The sequence below is a fragment of the Mauremys mutica genome, chromosome 3 (assembly GCF_020497125.1).
Source record: "Mauremys mutica isolate MM-2020 ecotype Southern chromosome 3, ASM2049712v1, whole genome shotgun sequence".
Taxonomy (NCBI): Eukaryota; Metazoa; Chordata; order Testudines; family Geoemydidae; genus Mauremys; species Mauremys mutica.
In genome coordinates this window covers 84,151,316-84,170,538 of record NC_059074.1, presented here as the reverse complement: position 1 = coordinate 84,170,538, position 19,223 = coordinate 84,151,316, and the positions used below count along the sequence as shown (strand labels likewise).

The following is a 19,223-nucleotide window of genomic DNA, read 5'->3' as shown; positions in this document are numbered from 1 at the left end:
CCTCTTGCACCACTGTGGCTCCATTTCTATTTTTAGCACACTAGCTTGATCAGCGCTAGCACGAGTATGTCTACATGAGCCAGAAATTACACTTCCCTTTTCCAGTGTAAACATACCCCAAATCATAGGGATACTTCCTTTCGTCCACCCTCTGTATATATGGGGAGGGGAATTATTGACCTTGTGCATATGTAATGGTGTTTGGTGTTTGTAAGACAAGGTATAATAATCACATTTCCAAATTGCAATGAACTGTGGAAAAGTTCCTGTTTGGTGTGAGAGATGTTACTTATACCTAGATCAGGGGTCGGCAACCTTTCAGAAGTGGTGTGCCGAGTCTTCATTTATTCACTCTGATTTAAGGTTTTGCGTGCCAGTAATACATTTTAACATTTTTAGAAGGTCTCTTTCTATAAGTCTATAATATATAACTAAACTATTGTTGTATGCAGGGGCGGCTCTAAGAATCTGGCCGCCCCAAGCAGGGCAGCACGTCGCAGGGGATGCGCTGCCGGGCGCCGGTCCCGCGGCTGAGCGGGACCGGGGCCGCTGGTCCGTGGCTCCGGTGGAGCGTCCGCAGTCATGCCTGCGGAAGGTCCGCCGGAGCCGTGGGACCAACGGATCCTCCACAGTCATGCCTGCAGGAGGTCCGCTGTCCCGCGGCTCCAGTGGACCTCCCGCAGGCATGACTGCGGAAGGTCCGCCGGAGCCGCCTGCCACCCTGCCGGCAAAATGCCGCCCCACGCGTGCACTTGGCGCGCTGGGGTCTAGAGCCGGCCCTGGTTGTATGTAAAGTAAATAAGATTTTTAAAATGTTTAAGAAGCTTCATTTAAAATTAAATTAAAATGCAGAGCCCCCCGGACCGGTGGCCAGGATCCAGGCAGTGTGAGTGCCACTGAAAATCAGCTTGCTTGCCGCCTTCGGCACGTGTGCCATAGGTTGCCTACCCCTGACCTAGATGCACTCCCCTTCCCCACCCCCAGCCCTATGCATGCTGGCTTGGGAATATCACTGCTGTAATATCAGCTTTTAAGACACTTTTCACATGCATCACTTCTAGTATTACGATAAGTTAAAACAAGCTACAGTACATTGGGACATTAATACTCTATTACAGTGTTTGCATTAGCATATTAAAAGCAATTACACTTAACAGACCAGTATATCCAGGACATTACTAGCACACTTTTCCCGCACTGATACATAGTAGTTGCACTGTCATCTACCATAGCTACTTACGTTGCAGCTTTTTTTGTTAAAACTAAATTGAGAAGAAAGACTACTGGTTCAGAACTTGTTTAATGGTTACTTTATTGCTAAAGGGTGTAGTGGGATGTAGGCTTGGAGGGAAGAAGGTTTCTGTGATATAGGCAAGATCAGGTGTTTTATCCAAAACCAGAATATGAATGGTGCTGGTCTTCTTGGTGGCTGGCTGACCTTGAATTATTGTCAAAAGTTAGAGGGTGTACTCGTCTCCTTCCTCACATTTTGGTTGAGGATTCCATTGATAAAGAGATTGGCCTCAAATACCTGGTTGTAGGACTCTTTCATGGTGTAATTTTCATCTTGGGTGGCCCGGTCCTAATTATATTAAAGCACGTACTTTAGTCTTTGTAATTATCTGTTATAACTCTGTCGCTTTTTATGAAGGCAGGAGTAAAATAAAAGTAGCTGCAATAGTTAACTAAAACTGAAAATTTACATAATTTAAATCAGACTCCTAATCTTAATTTTTGCTTAATAAATAAATCCATAAGAAAACTCTGTTGGGAAACTGCTACAGTTTACTTAGAAAGTTCACTTCTCCTATATAGGCAGCAAAGAGTCCTGTGGCACCTTATAGCCTAACAGACGTTTTGGAGCATGAGCTTTCGTGGGTGAATACCCACTTCGTCGGATGCAAGTGGGTATTCACCCACGAAAGCTCATGCTCCAAAATGTCTGTTAGTCTATAAGGTGCCACAGGACTCTTTGCTGCTTTTACAGATCCAGACTAACATGGCTACCCCTCTGATACTCTTCTCCTATATAGGTCATAAGGATCCTATCTGTCAATACTGGCTGTTCTTTCTTTCTTTGATCTGCAGAGTGACTGATGCTTTTCAGATATCAGCTGTGGGTACAGGAGGGTTTCATTGCATTTCTTGGCCCCAGCTACTGTTCTCCCTTCTTGTTGCATTGATAGTGGGTGGGTGTGTCTCGCCTTTTTTTTTTTTAAACCATATATGCTAGGGACAGTCTTGTCCTCTTCTCTTCTCCTGATATCAGTGTAGATGCAGGCAGTGCAAAATGTACTACAGTCATACAGTATCTCAAATGCAAAGCTGCATTTCTCTGATCTGAGGTTTGAAGAACAATGTGGAACTAGTTATATTACGGGATGTCTAGATTTCATTCCTGTGGTAACAGAACTGGTGATAGGAAAGCAGGAAGAGGTTTGTTTTTTGTTGGTGGTGGTGGTGATGGTGTGTGCGCGTGTGTGTGTACAGCTTAAATTCGTTAAAAACCCTAACTTTCAGTACTCGGTGTTTCAAAAATGTTAGACTGCCAACCTGTGTCATAGAGATGTCTTTTGTTTAACCCTCACCCCCGCCATGAATAAAGCTACTTTAAGGGAAATTACTGCTTTGTCCAACCCTGAAGAGCTATAAGATCTTTGCTCACCAATTCTCATAAAACTTGTATTTGTCATGCGTTTTTGGTGGCTTTGGTATTATGATCTTTTATAAATAAAAGTGCATTTCATTGATTTTAAAATAAAATTAGTAACTGGAAAAAATAGCCAGTATTTTTTTTAAACCTGTGACAATTATAAACTACTGTATTCTGTCATTTACTTTCAGGAATCTAAAGTATATCTAAGTAAAATCTAAAGTTCTCCTGTGACATGCTGGCTGTGCAAACCCTTCCGTGGCTGGATCATTCTTGTGTTTTTATTTTAAGTACAAATAAATATGTATAACAAATTTAAAAGTATGTAATTAGTAATTTGATGTCGGGTGGCGCATTTTTTTATGTGTTCACTCCCCCTGATGTTAGAACCTTGCTATGCCACTGGGCTACACGTTGCAGTTCAGTTCACCCATACCTTCCCACCCTCCGTCCCAGCTGGGCCCAGGAGACTTGGAGCAGTCCCATCTCCTAGGGCAGGAGATGGTGCGTCTGATGCACCTGGGGGCAGTCGAAAGAGTACCAGTAGAACTCCAGGGCAGAGGCTTCTACTCCAGATATTTTCTGATCCCCAAGGCGAAGGGCAGTCTCAGGCCCATCCTGGACCTGCAGGCCCTCAAAAGGTTTCTGGACTGCTCCAAGTTCCACATGGTGTCCCTAGCCTCTATTATTCCCACTCTGGACCCGGGGGATTGGTATGCAGCCCTGGACCTCCAGGACGCGTTTTTCCACATCCATATATTTGAGGAGCACAGATGTTTCCTCCGATTCCTGGTGGGGTTGGACCACTACCAGTTTACGGTCCTCCCGTTTGGGCTGTCCACAGTGCCGAAGGTGTTTGCCAAATGTATGGTGGTGGTGGCGGCCTACCTCCGACGGGAAGGTGTGCAGATCTTCCCATACCTGGACAATTGGCTTCTCAAGGGCAACTCTTGGTTCCAGGTACAGGCCCATGTGGAACTGCTCCTGTCCACATGTGCAGATCTCGGCCTAGTGGTAAACAAAAACAAATCAATGTTAGTTCCAGTGCAGTGCATAGAATTCATAGGGGCGCTGCTGGACTCCCTAAGGGCCACAGCCTCTCTCCCTCTGGGCAGGTTCAAGACCCTCAAAGGCCTCGGTCGCGGCTTTCCCAGTGACAACAGCAAGAGCGTGCCTTCAGATCCTGGGGCACATGGCGGCATGCACGTACATGGTCTGCCATGCCAGGCTTCAATTGAGGCCCCTCCAGCTCTGGCTAGCCTCCTAGTTCTCCCACGCCCGGGATGGGCTAGACAAAGTCCTCACAGTACTGCCCCCAGTAGTTGCCTCCCTACAATGGTGGTCACACCCGAACAACATGCTGCAAGGGGTCCCCTTCCGGGAAGTGTCCCTGTCATTAGACCTGGTGTCCAATGCATTGGACTTGGGCTGGGGAGCCCACATAGGGAACATGCAAACCCAGAGAAGATGGTTGATCTCAGATTTGTCCCTCCACATAAATGTCAGAGAGCTCAGGGCGATACACTTGGCGTGCATAGTTTTCAGCACGCACCTTTGTGGGAAGGTGGTCAGAGTCCTCACGGACAACACTGCCGTGATGTACTATATCAACAGGCAAGGCAGGACTCGTTCCTCGGCCCTCTGCCTGGAAGCCCTGAGCCTATGGGAGTTCTGTATAGCCCAAGATATCTCCCTTCTAGCTTTTCACCTGCCCAGCGTCTGCAATGTGCAAGCCGATCACCTCAGCAGGATTTTCTCCCACCAGTACAAGTGGTCACTCCACTCGGAGGTCGATCTCCAGCTCTTCCAAGACTGGGGAGTTCCCCATTTTGACCTCTTCACAACCTGTCAGAACCAGCATTGTCCCCGGTCCTGCTCCGGGGGAGAATAGGGAGGGGGGCAATCTCAGACACCTTCCTCCTGCTGTGGTTGGGCCAGCTTTTCTACACCTTCCCGCCCTTTCCCCTCATCGGCAAGGTCCTGCAAAAAGTAAAAGCAGACAGGACACGTATCATCCTCATAGCCCCAGACTTGGCCCGCCAGCACTGGTACGGGACCCTCCTGCACCTACTAGTGGCCCCTTAGTGGAGGTTACTGCTTCGCCTGGACCTCCTCTCCCAGGACAGGGGCCACCTCCTCCATCCCAGCCTAGCAGTGCTCTACCTGACAGCGTGGTTGCTCAGTGGCTAGACGAGGAGGAGGAGAGATGTTCAGAGGAAGTCAGACAGGTCCTGCTGGAAAGCAGGAAGCTGTCTACACGAAGGACGTACCTGGCTAAGTGGTCCAGGTTCTCTAGGTGGGCGGGGGAGCGGGGAATCTCCCCATTGCCCACACTGCTCCAGCTCGTCCTCGAATACCTCTTGTCCCTTAGGACCCAAGGGCTGGATCCCGCCTCTGTCAGGGTACATTTGGCGGCCATATCAGCCTTCCAGCAGCTGGTGCAGGGTCAATCGGTCTTTTCCCGTGCTATGACCTTCCGCTTTCTGAGAGGTCTGGGCCCATCATTCCCATATGCTAGGCCCCCGATTCTGCAATGGGACCTAAACGTAGTGTGGTCCCATCTTATGGGACCTCCCTTCAAACCCTTGGCCACGTGTTCCTGATCTCACCTTTCATGGAAGGTAGCATTCCTGGTAGCAATCACATTGGCCCGACATGTCTCAGAGCTCAGGGCCTTGACCTCAGAACCTCCATATACGGTCTTCCATAAGGATAAGGTCCAGCTTTGCCCACATCCTGCATTCCTCCCGAAGGTGGTCTCCACCTTCCATATGGAACAGGACATTTTCCTTCCTGTACTCTGTCCCAAGCCCCATTCCTCCAATGAGGAATGCCGTCTTCACAAGCTCGATGTGCGTAGAGCTCTGACCTTCTATCTAGACTGGACCAAGCCGTTCCGGAAATCCGCACAACTGTTTGTTGCCTCGGCCGAGCGTATGAAGGGGCAACCAATTTCTACCCAGCGACTTTCTCGCTGGATCACCTCATGCATATGCACGGGTTGTGATCTGGCGGGGGTTTTCCCGCCACCTATTGTCAGGGCACACTCTACGAGGGCTCAAGCCTCATCAGCTGCTTATGTAGCCCACGTCCCTATCCAGGACGTTTGTAGGGCTGCCATGCAGTCCTCTGTCCACACGTTTTCTTCGCATTATGCGATCATCTCCCAGGCTAGGGATGACGCTGGGTTCGGGTAGGGCGGTACTGCATCCCGGAAACCCCTAAACTCCTACCCACCTCCATCAGATATAGCTTGGAGTCACCTACTGTGGAATACACATGAGCAATCACTCAAAGAAGAAAGTATCAGAGGGGTAGCCGTGTTAGTCTGGATCTGTAAAAGCAGCAAAGACTCCTGTGGCACCTTATAGACTAACAGATGTTAGTCTATAAGACAGATGCATCCGAAGAAGTGGGTATTCACCCACGAAAGCTCATGCTGCAAAACGTCTGTTAGTCTATAAGGTGCCACAGGATTCTCAAAGAAGAAAGGACAGTTACCTGTTCCATAACTGGCATTCTTCAAGATTTGTTGCTTAGGTGTATTCCACATCCCGCCCTCCTTCCCCTCTGTCAGAATTGTCCAGCAAGAAGGAACCAAGGGTGGGAGGAGTGTGCAGCTCCCTTTATAGAGCAATATAGAGGCGCCACTGCAAGGGTCGCAGCGGTGCTCCCCCCATACGGGTACTGCTAAGGGAAAAACTTCTGACACCAGTGCACGTGGCAAGCACGCACACCTACTGTGGAATACAGCTGAGCAACATATCTCGAAGAACGCCAGTTACGGAACAGGTAACTGTCCTTTCCAGCATGACTGTGAACCACTGATAACTACTCTCTGGGAATGGTTTTCCAATCAGTTTTGCACCCACCTTATAGTAGCTCCATCTAGGTTGCATTTCCCTAGTTTGTTTATGTGAAGGTCATGTGAGACAATATTACCGCTTTTCACCACAAGATCAATGGGACATTGATATTCATCCATCCGATCACCAAATGTTTCCTTACGGGTATCAACAATGTTTACCCTGATGTGCACATACCTACTCCACCTTGGGATTTGAACTTAGATTTATGCTGCCTCACTAGACCACCATTCGAACCCTTAGCAACATGATCTCTGATGCATCTGTTGATGAAGGTGGCATTCTTAGTGGCTATCACATCAGCTTGCTGAGTGGGTGAGTTAGGGGCCCTCATGGCACGCCGACCTTACACCATCTTTTTCAAGGACAAGGTCACGCTAAGACCCCACCCAAAATTTATACTTAAAGTATCTTCCTCCTTTCATATGAATCAACCAATCCATCTTCCCTCATTCTTCCCTAAACCTCATGGGAACACGCAGGACTCAGTATTACACACCCTAGATGTCAGGCATGCACTAGCGTTCTACTTCAACAGAAGTAAGCCTTTCAGAAAATCTCTGAGGCTTTTTCATTTCCACTATGGAATGTTCTACAGGCTCCACGATCTCTACACAGAGACTATCTAAATGGGTCTCCAAGTGCATCCATCTCTGTTATCAACAAAGGAACTTGCAACCCCCATTGGAGATCAGAACCCACTCTACCAGATCCCTTTCAACTTCAGTAGCCTTTCTAAACTATGTACCAATCATGGACATATGTAGAATAGTCACTTGGGCTTCTTCACATACGTTTACAAAACATATGGAATTGACCAGAGTTCAAGACTGCATGCAGTGCTAGGTCTTACAGTGTTATCATTTACACAGGCAACTCTGAAGCCTCTTGCATCCAATGTGGAGCACTGCTTGACAGTCATCTGAAGTGAAGCACCCACAGGGATGCTCCTTGAAGAAGAAGAGAAGGTTACTCACCCTGTGCAGTAACTGCGGTTCTTTGAGATGGGTGTGCCTGTCGTGCTCCACTACCCACCCTCCTTCCCTCTACTTCAGAGTTCAATTTCCAGACTCTATGACAGAGAAAGAACTGAGGGGAGTCGGGTCATGCATACTAGATAGGTGCCAACAACAGCGCAAGACGGGGACAGTGCATGTGCAACCTGGATGGACACTGGTGCTAAAATTATCTGATCAAAGGTGCAGGAATGCATCAGCACCTGAAGTGGAGCATCCAAAGGGACACCCATCTCAAGAACCACAGTTACTCCTTCTCTTTCTGAGAGTAAGTTGTTACCTTGCAAACCCCTCCTGTTCCCTTTCACTAGTCTGTGTTCTCTCTGGCCATGACTAAGCTTGTCTCCATCTAGGACTGCCTGTCTCTATGGTAACCGTGTTCAGTAACCATGTTCAAGAAGGCAGAGAGCATAGGAACATGAGACAGAGTCTTCTAAGGGGACTATTCATTCCCTGTAAGGCTTCAGAGCTAGGTAAGGGGAGTTGGGGACAGATCCTATCCTAGCACCCCTATGGTAAAGAAAACTGGGTGGGGGTAGGACAACTTGGAAGTTGGGGGAACTGGTAGGTGAAAGTACTCAGAAGCGGGAAATTAAGTGTAAAGGTAAGTCTGGGAGGTGGACTCAAGTGTTTGGATTTTAGGCCTTGTTGTGGAAAATTGACCACACGATTGATTTTTGGAACAGATCAGCCTGAGGAACCTTTATTGATTACAAGCGCTGGGGGGTAACAGCTCAAAGTAACTGCCCCCCGATTCAAGGAACACACAAGCTTTTTAAAGCTTAAAACCACAGACAAATTATGCATACTTCCATATTAATTACCTTATTTGGAATACATTGCAAAATCTGTACAGGCCAAAGGCAAAAACAAGCATCCCCCGCACTAGGCCCCTCCTGTTACTGTCTGTTCTTTTGCAGTCAGTGACCTTTCTAACACAACTGTTGCAGTTATATACTTCATAAGCCTGACTATTGCAAATTATGCTACTTGGGGACTTTTTCACTCTGCTCCCTCATGCCCTCTATACACACACAGCCATTGTTCTGCTTTGGGGGCTTTCCATACAAAAACAGGCTCGGTCAACTCTTTAGGCCTCTAAGCTTGACCAGAGTCCTAAGTCCCCTCACCCCCTAAATTTTCCTTTATAGCCCATTTACTCTTAAACCACTCCTGGTTTTTTCCTGATGTAAATATATTCTAATGTCTTAGAAAATATCTGTTTTCTCTGGCTTCTCTGTGAATAGCATATCCTAATTCATATATAGTAGCAAATTACAGGTATTTTATGTTTTGTTCACAGAAATGGTAGAATCAGAGAGTCACCATGAAACAAAACAAACATCTCAGGAACAGTCTGATTTCAGTGAGGTTCAAGAACCTGAACCTAAACTTGAATCAGGTTAGAATTGTTCAATAAATAATCTTTTCTCTTTTATTGCATAAGAAAATATATGCCCCCTTTTTATTCCTCTCTTTAATATGTCCCTCTGTAAATATATATCATTTTATGAGGTGTTTTGTTTTGTCTATCAAAATGATATATGTTCTATGTGTGTAAGCAACTGCAGGGCTGGAAACATGGGAGTTCTGGGCTGCTGATGCCACCACATCACCACTGTAGGCTTAAGATGGACTCCTACAGGGTGTACCACTCAGCAGGACCTGAGTGGTGGCCCCTCACAGCCCACCGATTGACCAGTACCAGTACTTAAAACAGGAAGCCACGAAGGAGAGCTGTCTGAGCAATAGCACATACTGCCTGCCTACCTTTGCTCCAGACCCTGCTTGCAATAGACCCATGACTCTGGCTTCTGACTCTGGTTTGTCCTCAACTTCAGTATTCGACTGCTGTCTGTAACCTGGTGTCCTACCCCAATTCCTTAGTAACCTGACCCTGCCTGCCTCCTGACGCCTGACTCTTGGTCTGTCCTCTGGTCTGTCTCAGACTTTGACCTACTGGTACCAGACTGGGCTTGTTTCCCGACTCCTATTCCGACCACTAGGTATGACCACCCACGTCCCAGTCATGACAGCTTGCTCAGACCATCTGGCCTCTCCCTCCCCTAAATCCATCCAACCCCTTTGCAGATGATAGAAGGGGTGGACTGCTCTCCAACCAGTGGCTCCGCGAGGCCCTGCGACCTGCAGGACTAACTCACCTATCTGCAAGCAGAGAACCTTGCACTAGTTTCTTTTTTGGGCCTAGTTTGGGGTTACTCTGTTTCTTGGTGCTGAGGGATGCCTGGGTCATTGTACTTCAAACGCTGTGACTCTTGCACTAGGACTAGGGCAATGGCCATGAATGACCCACACTCAAGGTGCTTGTAGTGTTTACAGGAAGGTCATATTCAGGATCATTGTCATATCTGCAAAGACCTTAAGCATAAATCAAGGAAAGACAGGGAAGCCAGGCTAAAGTTTTTGCTCCTGGAAGCAGCCCTGAGACCACCATCAGAATCCGGCCATTCAGACTCTGCACCAAAGTGTCTGGGCATCAGTTAGGAGTGCACCTCCTATGTTGCCCATGACCTGGCACCAATTGCTCTCTGCAGTGCCTAAGAAGAGGCATAAGACCTCTAAGCAGACCACCAAGAGAGGAAGCTTGCTAGCACTGAATCCTCTAGGCATAGGTGTAAGACTGGACTGCAGTCAAAACCCTAGCATTCGTCTTCTCTGGCATCGCAGAAGCCAGCAATGTTTGCTCTGGCACTGAGGCAAGTACCATCAAGCCTGGGGCCTGAGGGAGTACCTTCCATATCTGCAGTATCGTACCATCCTGAGACCATCTTGGTACCAACCATGCCGTAGTCGCTTTCAGCAGTGAGAATCAGCTGTGCCTTTTGGTGCAGGTGTCTGTAGCAGTGCAGGAGACCATGCTCTCAGTACCAACAGACAGAGGGGAGCCATCAGCATCAGGTTAGCCCTCAGTACCACAACGTCCATTACCTCAGACTTCATGCCCGAGGGTACCATCCAAAGGGAAGCCTGCAATGTTGGCTGCACTATCTCCTTTTCCAACTTGGCATCAGCATCTGGCACTGTCAGGAGCAGCTCCCCCTTGGTCAGCATTGGGAGATTCATCCTCTTCTGAATTGTAGATTGGCTCCTATGTTTCCCAGCCTCAGAGCTGGTCTCGCTACTCTCCAAGGCACTAGTAGCCTGCTAGGGACCCTCCAGCAGGAGTACCATCAAGTATGTGACTAGAGGGTTACTGGGGCCCACTGGTCCCCTGGTCTTTTTGAACCCATGGGGTTTCCCTTACAGTTCTGGGTTGTACATGAGATATCCCTGCTTTTGTGTTTTTGGAGAGGCATGGGTAGTCTACTTGTCAGGCACTGCCTGTTCTTGAGCCTAGTACCAGGCCCAGTACAGAGCCACAAGAGGCAGTTCAGGAGGACTCCACTGGACAGCTAATGGAGGAGGAGCAGCCTCAGCCTGTGCTGACCTCTTCCTCCTCCTATCAGGCAGTCTCTGAAGGGGCTATTTCACCACTCCCACTTCCCCGATGATAGTATATTCTGGTCCTGTCCAGAAAATATTTCTGCCCACAGCAGACCTACCATTACTCTGCCCCTGCTCCTCATCAGGACTTGCAGAGAAAGAAGAGTAAGGGTTATAGACACAGACCACCTCCTCCTTTTGCCTCTGCATCAATGCCAGTTCCATCTAGACACCCACAGGGTGCTAAACAGGCATTTTGATAGGCACTAGAGGACACTATGCCAGTTTCCAGGATGCCAGTTTCCATCTTCCCCATATTCACAAGCCACCTTTCCCATTTCTTCAGTGCTTGGTCAGGAATTCCCTTGGACCATTGGGCATTAAGCACTATGGAAGTGAGATATACCCTCCAATTTGTTTCTTTCCTCCATCTCCATCCCTCTTTAGGGACCATCTTCATGAGGAGCTTTTCCTCCAGGAGGTTCAGTCTCTCTCCTTTGGGTAGGAGCCATAGAGGAGGTTCTGCAGTGTCTCAGAGGAAAGGGATTCTATTCCCACTATTTCCTGATCCCAAAAGCATAGGGAAGTCTCAGGCCAATTTTAGATGTGCACTACTCAACAGATATCTAAAAGAGATAACGTTTCGCCTGCTCACCCTGGCTTCCATTACTCCCTTACTCTATCCTGGAGACTGGTATTCTGCCTTCAATTTAAAAGACACCTACTTTCATGTGACTAATTTATCAAGATCACAGAAAGTATTTCAGGTTCATGGTGAAGCACTCTCATTGCCAGTTCACCATGCTGCCTTATGGCCTGTCAACAGCTCCTTGGGTTTTCACAAAACATATGTCAGTGATAGCTGCTTTCCTGAGAAGACTGGGAATACAAATCTACACTTACGTGGATGACTGGTTGGTCAAAGGCCAGTCCAGAGCTTAGGTAGTCTCCAGAATACATTTCATCCAATCAACTTTCAAAGCTCTAGGTCAACTGATCAAAAGGAGTTTGAAGAACAGCTAGCCAAAAACTCAAAAGGTAATAACAAAATGTTTTTTAAGTATATCAGAAGCAGGAAGCTAAACAACCAGTGGGGCCCCTGGACAATCGAGATACAAAAGAAGACTTAAATATAATAAAGTCATTGTGGAGAAACTAAATGAATTCTTTGCTTCAGTCTTCACAGCTGAGGATGTTAGGGAGATTCCCAAACTTGAACCATCCTTTGTAGGTATTGTCACAGATTGAAGTGTCACTAGAGGATGTTTTGCAATTAATTGATAAACTTATCAGTAACAAGTTACCGGGACCAGATGGCATTCACCCAAGAGTTCTGAAATAACTCAAATGTGAAATTGCGGAACTAACAACTATGGTTTGTAACCTGTCCTTTAAAACGGCTTCTGTACCCAGCGACTGAAAGATAGCTAATGTAATGTCAATATTTAAAAAGGAGTCTAGAGGTGATCCCGGCAATTACAAACTGGTAAGTCTAATGATAGTACCAGGCAAATTAGTTGAAACAATAGTAAAGAATAAAATTGTCAGACACATAGAAGATCATAAATTGTTGGGCAAAAGTCAACATGGTTTCTGTAAAGGGAAATCATGTCTTACTAATCTATTAGAGTTCTTTGAAGGGTTCAACAAACATGTGGACAAGGGGGATCCAGTGGACATAGTGTACTTAGATTTCCAGAAAGTCTTTGACAAGATCCCTCACCGAAGGCCCTCACATAAATTAAGTTGTCATGGGATAAGAGGGAAGATCCTTTCATGGATTGAGAACTGGTTAAAAGACAGGGAACAAAGGGTAGGAATAAATGGTAAATTTTCAGAATGGAGAGGGATAACTAGTGGTGTTCCCCAAGGGTCAGTCCTAGGACCAATCCTATTAAACTTATTCATAAATGATCTGGAGAAAGGGGCAAAAAATGAGGTGGCAAAGTTTGCAGATGATACTAAACTGCTCAAGATAGTTAAGACCAAAGCAGACTGTGAAGAACTTCAAAAAGATCTCACAAAACTAAGTGATTGGGCAACAAAATGACAAATGAAATTTAACATGGATAAATGTAAAGTAATGCACACTGGAAAAAATAACCCCAACTATACATACAATATGATGGGGGCTAATTTAGTGACAACTAATCAGGAAAGAGATCTTGGAGTCATCGTGGATAGTTCTCTGAAGACATCCATGCAGTGTGCAGCGGCACAAAAAAGCAACCAGGATGTTAGGAATCATTCAAAAAGGGATAGAGAATAAGACAGAGAATATCTTATTGCCCTTTTATAAATCCATGGTACGCCCACATCTTGAATACTGCGTACAGATGTGGTCTCCTCATCTAAAAAAAGATATACTGGCATAGGAAAAAGTTCAGAAAAGGGCAACTAAAATGATTATGGGTTTGGAATGGGTCCCATATCAGGAGAGATTAAAGAGGCTAGGACTCTTCATCTTGGAAAAGAGGAGACTAAGGGGGGATATGATAGAGGTATATAAAATCATGAGTGGTGTGGAAAAAGTGAATAAGGAAAAGTTATTTACTTGTTCCCATAATATAAGAACTAGGGGCCACCAAATGAAATTAATGGGCAGCAGGTTTAAAACAAATAAAAGAAAGTTCTTCTTCACACAGCACACAGTCAACCTGTGGAACTCCTTGCCTGAGGAGGTTTAAAAGAGAACTAGATAAAGGTTAAGGTTAAGTCCATGAATGGCTATTAGCCAGGATGGGTAAGGAATGGTGTCCCTAGCCTCTGTTTGTCAGAGGGTGGAGATGGATGGCAGGAGGGAGATCACTTGATCATTACCTGTTAGGTTCACTCCCTCTGGTGCACCTGGCATTGGCCAGTGTCAGTAGATAGGCTACTGGGCTGGATGGACCTTTGGTCTGACCCAGTATGGCCATTCTTATGTTCTTATGTTAACTCAGACAAATCTACCCTTTGTCTAGTTCAGAGGATAGGATTTATAGGAGAAATATTGGACTCTATTCAAGCCAGAACTTTTCTTCCAAACTTGAGGTTCCAGACAATTTGATCTCTTGTTGCAGATCTCAAGGCTCACCCAAACACAACAGCTTGAAATTATATGAGGCTTTTGGGGCATATGGCCTCATGCACATATGTATTTCAGCAGACCAGACTGCTTATTAGCTGAGCTGTCACCATCTGAACTCTGTCCTCAATGTGCCATCTTGAGTATTGATTTCTCTAGATTGGGGGACAGACTCGCTTAATGTTTGTATGGGCATTCCTTTTGTCTGCCCTCAATCTTTCCTGACCTTGGTGATGAACTCATCTGCCCTGGGATGGGGGGAAGGGTATTCATCTGGGTCCCCTCCAAACTTAGGGTTTGTGGTCCTCAAGGGATCTCTCTCTACATATAAACATCAGAGAAGTAAGGGTTGTCTTCCTAGCCTGTCAGGCCTTCCTATCTCCTGTCAGGGGAAGCGCCTATTTGTTCTCACAGACAACACTGTGACAATGTTTTACCTGAAGCTTTACAAGAAGCTTCTCTGCACAGGCATGGACTTGCTGACACTGGTTTACAGTCTCCAGTACAGAGTGCACAGGTGCGTGCACATACTGTGGTGGAACAGTACCTCTACAGGTAAGTAATCCCTCCTTTATCTTACTGTACAAATAAGTAACCTCTCCTTTCAGCCTCAGATATGGAGGAAGGATAAAATTTTCAAAAACATATACATGATTTAGGAGCCTATTGACTTTCAATAAGACTTAGGCCCTAAGTGACTGGTATGGCTGAAAAAATTACCCGTAGTACTTGTGGCATTCTTCATCAACCCTTAAGTGAAGGAATGACATCCAGTTCTGAACTGAACACATCTAGACTTTTGAGGGAAGGAGAATGACTTCTACTATATAATCTGTTGTTGTAGCTGTGTCGGTCCCATGGACACACAAGGTGGGTGAGGTAATATCTGACCTGAAGAAGAGTTTGGTGTAAATTCAAAAGTTTGTCTCTCCCTCTCCAACAGAAGTTGGGTGAAATAAAGGATGTTACCTCACCCACCGTGTTTCTACTATATCAGACATTTTTGAGGGAAAGGGAAAATGAAGTCGAAAATAAAATGCTGTTATCTCACAAAATTCTCTTCCTCCCCACATCCATTAAGCATTTAAAATGAAATGAAGAGCAATTGCTTTGGGTATTATGAAGTAAAAATATTTGAATACTTAGGGTTATATTCAGCATGCCTGTTTGTGGATGTGCTAGAGCATCAACTTTAATAGGGCCATGATTTCACTCAGGGAGTCTCTTAGCCCCCTGTACACCCACAGAAGGCCAGAATATGAATCTTTCGGTGCTATGCTGTTGGACTGTCAATATGCCCGGTGATAAAGGTGTGTGGCCAGCCAGCTTGGGGTACAGCTAGGGTCCTGTTCCCCTAAATCCCTGCTAGTGCCCAGGGGGGTGGAGTTGTTTTTTGCACCTCTCTGTAGCAAATGAAGGGAATAGTATGTAGAATTTCTACATACATACTGTGACATTGCACTCCATATTCTTTATTGAAATATGCTTATGTTTTGGATATGACATAACTAAGATGTACTTTATTCAAGATGGGTCTTGTAAGATATCATTGGAAAGGTTATAATTTACTGAATGTGATTATTCAATTTGTATGCATGTATCATTTCTGTACCTAAAGTTAGAAATATGGACTGTATAACAATTACAACTGGGTGTGTATTGGGAAGACACCCACCAGACGACAGGCCATCAAATTTGATGAGCCCTCAGGAAGAAACACTTTCTCTCCCTCCTGGGAGGCATCCGCAGATGTAACTGTGACACTACTAGGTCAGGTGGTCTTGTCACCTAATACTAAACATTACCTGGGACAACTTCCAGGGGAGAGTTATAAGTTGAGGGGGCTTAAGTTTGGGAAACAAAGGATTCCCACCTTATGTAAATCCTATTTAAGGGTGAGGAGAAAGGCAAACCGGCAACCCGTCACATACATACATACATTCTTCATGCATTTAAGGACAGCAATGATGGCATTTATCTTTGAATCAGACTAGATGGAGGCTTGTTCAACATCACAAGATTTCGAGTCAAAACCAAGGGGAAAGAGCTGGTTCTGAGAGATTTCCTGTTTGCGGATGATGCAGCCTTGGTTCCCGATAGTGAATCTTCGCTGTAAAATTTCTTGGGTAGATTTTCTGAATCATGCAAGAGTTTTGGGTTGACAATTAGTTTCAAGAAGACTGTGTTCATGTACCAAGGGGTGGAAGAACCAGTGCCTAAAATCACTCTGGAGGGTAAATCTCTTGGCATTGTTGACAGCTTTTGCTACTTGGGTTCTACGATCAGCAGGAATCTTTACCTTCAGACTGAACTGATTAATAGAATCGGAAAAGGAGCTAAGAATTTTGGGCTAATACAGAAATATACATGGAATAACAGCAAACTATTGACTAAGATGAAGATACAAATCTATGAAACCTGTGTGCTGTCATCCTTGCTATATGGTTCAGAAGCATGGACTATGTGTGCTAGGCGCATCAGGAGACTGAACAGCTTCCACATGAGATCCCTGCATAAGATCCTGAAAATAAAGTCAGAAGACAATATACCCAACACAGAGGTACTGGAACATGCAGGACTGACACTTAGAAATCACTATCAAAAGAGGAGATTGTGATGGCTCAGTGATGTCAGGAGAATGGGAAGAGGCCATATACCCACGAATATTTTCTACAGCGAGATTTGGGATAGCTCTAGAAAGTGGGGTCGCCCTTTATGGTGGGGACATGACATGTGCAAAAATTATTATATGAATTTGTTCAACATCAGTGTAGAAAGCTGGGAAGAGTGCACGGAGTCCCCTTCAATTAAGAGAGAATATCTGGCACTGGGTGAAGCTCAACATGAAGTGGCTTTGATCCAGAAGACTGAAGCAAAGCAAGAAAGAAGAAAGCAGCATGCTATAATCTTGGACTCTAACTCAGATAACACATGGATCTGTGGGCTTGTCAGCCATATGCGGATTTATCAGGCACCTGATTAGACCTCTTATACATATACCATGATCCAGTTTGGATCAGTGGTTGCCAAGACCAAGACATACATACATGCTCTCTCATTTCTGAGGCACTCTGCCTATATTTCACCTGCACAGATAAAATACACACACAGTTACAATGATTGGCCATTGTAGCTGTTCTCCCACCATGCCCTTGACATGCCTATATCTGCAAAAGTGTTTGTGTTCTGAAGACTGTCATAAACATCAACTTGGGAGCATACAGATACTCCAAGTGCCTATTGGAAGCATGCTAGACCTGAGCTACTGCCACCTGCAGGACTTCTCTAGGAGTAAAAGAGCTGCTCTTTGGGAAACTCCGGGAAGGTAGGGAGATCTTCAGGTCTGATGCAAATCCTTCTGTATCCTGTTTGGCAGAAGTAGGTCCTCATCCAACATCTGGGCACTTTCCTCACTTCTTGTTCCTATTAATTAATTGGGTGACAGCGTGCATGGCTCCCAGAGCAGTGCACTATGGTGATGTCACCACACTGGTTCATGTGAACAAAAACTACCAAGATGTGTCAACAACTACCTTCATCTGCATAGATATTAGGATTTGAAAACAAGTTGTTTTCAAATTTGATTTGTAATTCTCCAGTTTTACAAGATTTCACTTTGAGATTTCTAAGTTGTTAATAATATAAGTAAGGGTGAAAATGGTGTGTTTGTTCTTTTAAGTTGCCAGTGGCCCTCTAATGCTTGTTTCTGTATTTTTGAATGTGTATATATAGTAATACATAATTTATGTAATTACTGTGGCAAATTCTTATTTATTATTATTTATTTATTTATTTATGACCAAATCACTTCTGAGGACATAACAGATCACCTCTAAATGAATTTGTAGGAATAAAGGCCTACATTAGATTTGGGTGAAACTATGTTTTTAAATTGAGTTGGGATATTAGCATGAACAGGCCCCAACCATGGAACCAGAAAGAATGAAATCATGAGAAAGAAGACTTGAGATGGAGTTGTTTTTTGCACCTCTCCATAGCAAATGCAGGGAATACTATGTAGAATTTCTACATACATACTGTGACGTTGCACGCCATATTCTTTATGGAAATATGCTTATGTTGTGGATATGACATAACTGAGATGTACTTTATGCAAGATGGGTCTTGCATAAAGTTGTGTTAAATTTGTGGTGATCCTTCAAAATACTAGCGTTATTTAAGGTTTGGGCTAAAGTAATAGAAATAAAACATGGTTATCTGAGTACCAAGTGCAGTAAACTACTGCTATATAAGAAACTCCTTCATCTGGCCTTAGGTATGTTCTGAGAATTGGTAATGACATTACTTGTTTGTTAAAGGGTATAAAAAAGTAAACTCTTAAAGGTTTCATTGCTAATACTGGCCTGATCAAGTTGGAGCTGACCAATAGTAGTCTAGGCACTCCTGGTTTAGCCTGTTTGTACATATCTTGATCAAATGCTTATAAATGTTCTGTTACTGTTTGGATATAGTAAATTGGTTATTATTTAGGCTTTTTAGTCATGTTTAGAACAATTGTATAAATACCATTCAGCCTTTGGATTTAATAAGGAATTTATAGTTAAATTAGTGTTGTGGTGATACCCTGCATAAATAATAATAATTTCAACAGGATTCCAATACATCTATGGTAGTGAATAATTGGTAAGATCAGTTCCTTTCTCTTAGAGGAAACATGGTTTAGTGGTTGAAGCACATGATTGGGACTTGACCATCAGAAGAGATGGATTTTGTATTCCAGCTGTGCCACAGACTTAGTTTGTGATCTTGGGTGTGTCATTTAGGTTCCAATTCTCTGGACAAATAAAATGTGATTTCAAAGGTGTTGAGCACCCAGAGTTCCCTCTTATTTTAACTAGAGTGTTTGTGTGCTCAGAATCTCTGAAAATCAGGCCTTAGGTATCCAGAATTGGGCACCCAAAAGCTGAGACATCCAAATCAAAGGCTACTTTAAAAAATGTGGACCTTAATTTCTGTGTGCCATAGTTGCATTCCAGTCCTAATCTTTTTGAGAATTACTGGGTTAGGTACTTTAGGATTTTTTCCTCAGCACTTTGCTTCAGCAGTGCTGAGTGTTTGCAGTGCTTCAGAACCTGTCATTTGGTTCTCTGATGCTGTGCTTCAGCACCTTGGTGCCTATATTAAGGTGCTTCTTTATTTTTGTTTGCAAATTCACT

The 19,223-nt window shown here is 44.8% G+C and overlaps 1 protein-coding gene and 1 long non-coding RNA gene across 9 annotated transcripts in view; one reads left to right on the top strand and one right to left on the bottom strand.

The window, feature by feature from the left end:
- The window catches only part of AK9 (adenylate kinase 9), a 212,832-nt gene that overhangs the window by 102,275 nt on the left and 91,334 nt on the right, over nucleotides 1-19,223 (top strand). For 6 of the 8 annotated variants that reach the window (XM_045009542.1, XM_045009545.1, XM_045009544.1 and 3 more), the window contains one exon: nucleotides 8,839-8,937. The exons of 1 other annotated variant lie outside the window; for it this stretch is intronic. In XM_045009542.1, the coding sequence (XP_044865477.1) occupies nucleotides 8,839-8,937 (99 nt within the window). Of the gene's footprint in view, nucleotides 1-2,844; nucleotides 2,962-8,838; nucleotides 8,938-19,223 lie in introns of those variants that run through there. One more of the 8 variants, XR_006577999.1, reaches the window with a different exon arrangement.
- The window catches only part of LOC123366270, a 51,049-nt gene continuing 34,989 nt past the window's right edge, over nucleotides 3,164-19,223 (bottom strand). The window contains exon 4 of the long non-coding RNA XR_006578002.1: nucleotides 3,164-3,661. This is a non-coding gene — a long non-coding RNA (uncharacterized LOC123366270). The remainder of the gene's footprint in view (nucleotides 3,662-19,223) is intronic.